We start from the raw sequence: 2006 nt of genomic DNA on the forward strand, positions 1-2006 counted from the left end.
TCGGATTACCCATGGGGGCTATATTGACTTTTAATCATGAACATACTTTTTGGGCATGAAATTGAAAATGGCAATAAATTGTGTGAATATGCAGTCTCAAACTTCTTAAAACGAGGAATTCCTAGTACGATGGCAAGAGAAAATTCCCATAAATGCAACTCAGTAAGAAAAATTAATGTCAGTACCAAAGGACAGAGGCCGTTTGTAATAAAACAGTGGTACATCATTTGCCATCTCTATTGCACTTAATCATGGAGAAACTTTCCTACCATTTCCTTCAGGGACTTTTGTTCTTGCTGTATTACGTTTCAGCTTCCTTAGCTATGACCACAACCAATATTACCACTGATCAAGATGCTCTTCTTGCGCTGAGAGCTCACATCACTGTACAGGACCCTCATCAAATCCTGTTAGAAAACTGGTCTGCTTCTTCCCCTGTATGTCAGTGGGCGGGAGTCACTTGCGGCTCTCGTCACCTGCGAGTAACTGCCTTGGATCTTTCCAATATGAATCTTAGTGGCATAATACCGCCGCAGCTGGGAAATATGTCATTTCTGGTTTCCCTTAATATGAGCAGAAATAATTTCCACGGAGAACTGCCGCATGAATTTGCTCGGTTACGCCGGTTGAGAGTGCTTGATTTAGATGTCAACAATCTCAATGGAGAGTTTCCCGAGTGGTTTGGTTCCATTCATCAACTTCGACTGTTATCTCTGAATAACAACAGTTTCACTGGCTTCATCTCACCTTCCTTGGCTAACGTTTCTACACTAGAAACGTTAAGTCTGTCATTCAATTATCTCCAGGGAAGTATTCCAACAGAGATTTTCAAAATTTCCTCGCTGAAATTGATTTTCTTCCAGGGTAATAGCTTTTCTGGTAGCGTTCCACATGATATGTGTCGCCATCTTCAGAGACTCAAGTGGATTGACCTGTCACGGAACAAGTTAAATGGTCAAATACCATCAAGCATATATAACTGTTCACAGCTTCAAGTGCTGCGCCTTTCTTGGAATTACTTCACTGGATTCATACCGAAAGAAATTGGCACTTTGAAGACACTTGAGCGGCTGTATCTATACAGGAACAGTTTAGAAGGTAACATCCTATTTCTGCATCAGCAAAATCATCTGAATTATTTTCCTCCTGATGAAAAAAATAAAAAACCACTAGTTTAAGTAAATGTCATAATAGGAGTTTTAAGGAGCAAACTCTTTGAAGGTATGAAACCTTTATGTTCCCTTCCAAATTTAGATGGAATATGTACATCTTTTTAACATCTGTATATGCTATACCTTTTTTCAGGTGAAATTCCAAAAGAGATGGGTAATTTAACTGTGCTGAAAACATTTGCCATTAGTTCCAACAGCATAACAGGTAGACTAGGCGACGATTGTCAAAATTGAAGAAAAAAATTATAATGAAGCAACTTTAGAAGCATTTAAAAGTCTTCATATAGAATTTTGTTGTGCTAATGATGGTAACACAATTTGGTAGGTGCAATACCCCAAGAGATCAGTAAGCTATGCAATTTGAAACAACTCGACTTGGAGGGGAATAACTTAACTGGTTTCATTCCCATGCAGATCTTTAATCTGTCACAGATAAGAATTCTCACTCTTGCAAAAAACGAACTTTCAGGTAATCTTCCATCAAGGATGGGTAATGGGCTTCCAAATTTGGAGGGGCTTTATCTCGGTATTAATTACTTTGGGGGACCAATACCAGACTCTATCTCAAATTGTTCTAAACTCAAGTTAATAGAAATTGCTTATAACAATTTCACTGGTCCTATTCCCCATTACTTTGGGGATCTAAGACTCCTCGAAATTCTAGCTCTAAATAACAACAACTTAATGAGTGAATACTCTTCATCTAATTCAGAGCTGAGCTGGATCAATTCCTTGGCAAATTGAAAACATTTGAGAACACTCGAAGTGGATGACAATCCACTTAATGGTTTTCTCCCAAATTCTATTGGCAATCTTTCAACTTCGCTTGAACTC

General features: G+C 38.4%; 1 protein-coding gene across 1 annotated transcript; it reads left to right on the forward strand.

The window, feature by feature from the left end:
- The first annotated feature begins 251 nt into the window (after positions 1-251).
- LOC113771012 (probable LRR receptor-like serine/threonine-protein kinase At3g47570) lies at positions 252-931 on the forward strand. Its single transcript, XM_027315643.1, has 2 exons — positions 252-810; positions 915-931. The coding sequence occupies exons 1-2, from the start codon at positions 252-254 to the stop codon at positions 929-931; spliced, it is 576 nt and encodes a 191-aa protein (XP_027171444.1).
- The last annotated feature ends 1075 nt before the right edge of the window (positions 932-2006 follow it).

This window comes from Coffea eugenioides, chromosome 5 (assembly GCF_003713205.1).
Source record: "Coffea eugenioides isolate CCC68of chromosome 5, Ceug_1.0, whole genome shotgun sequence".
Lineage (NCBI taxonomy): Eukaryota > Viridiplantae > Streptophyta > Magnoliopsida > Gentianales > Rubiaceae > Coffea > Coffea eugenioides.

What these genes read in the sequence shown, in the direction of transcription:
- LOC113771012 (XM_027315643.1), top strand. Translation starts at nt 252, where the DNA reads ATGGAGAAACTTTCCTACCATTTCCTTCAGGGACTTTTGTTCTTGCTG.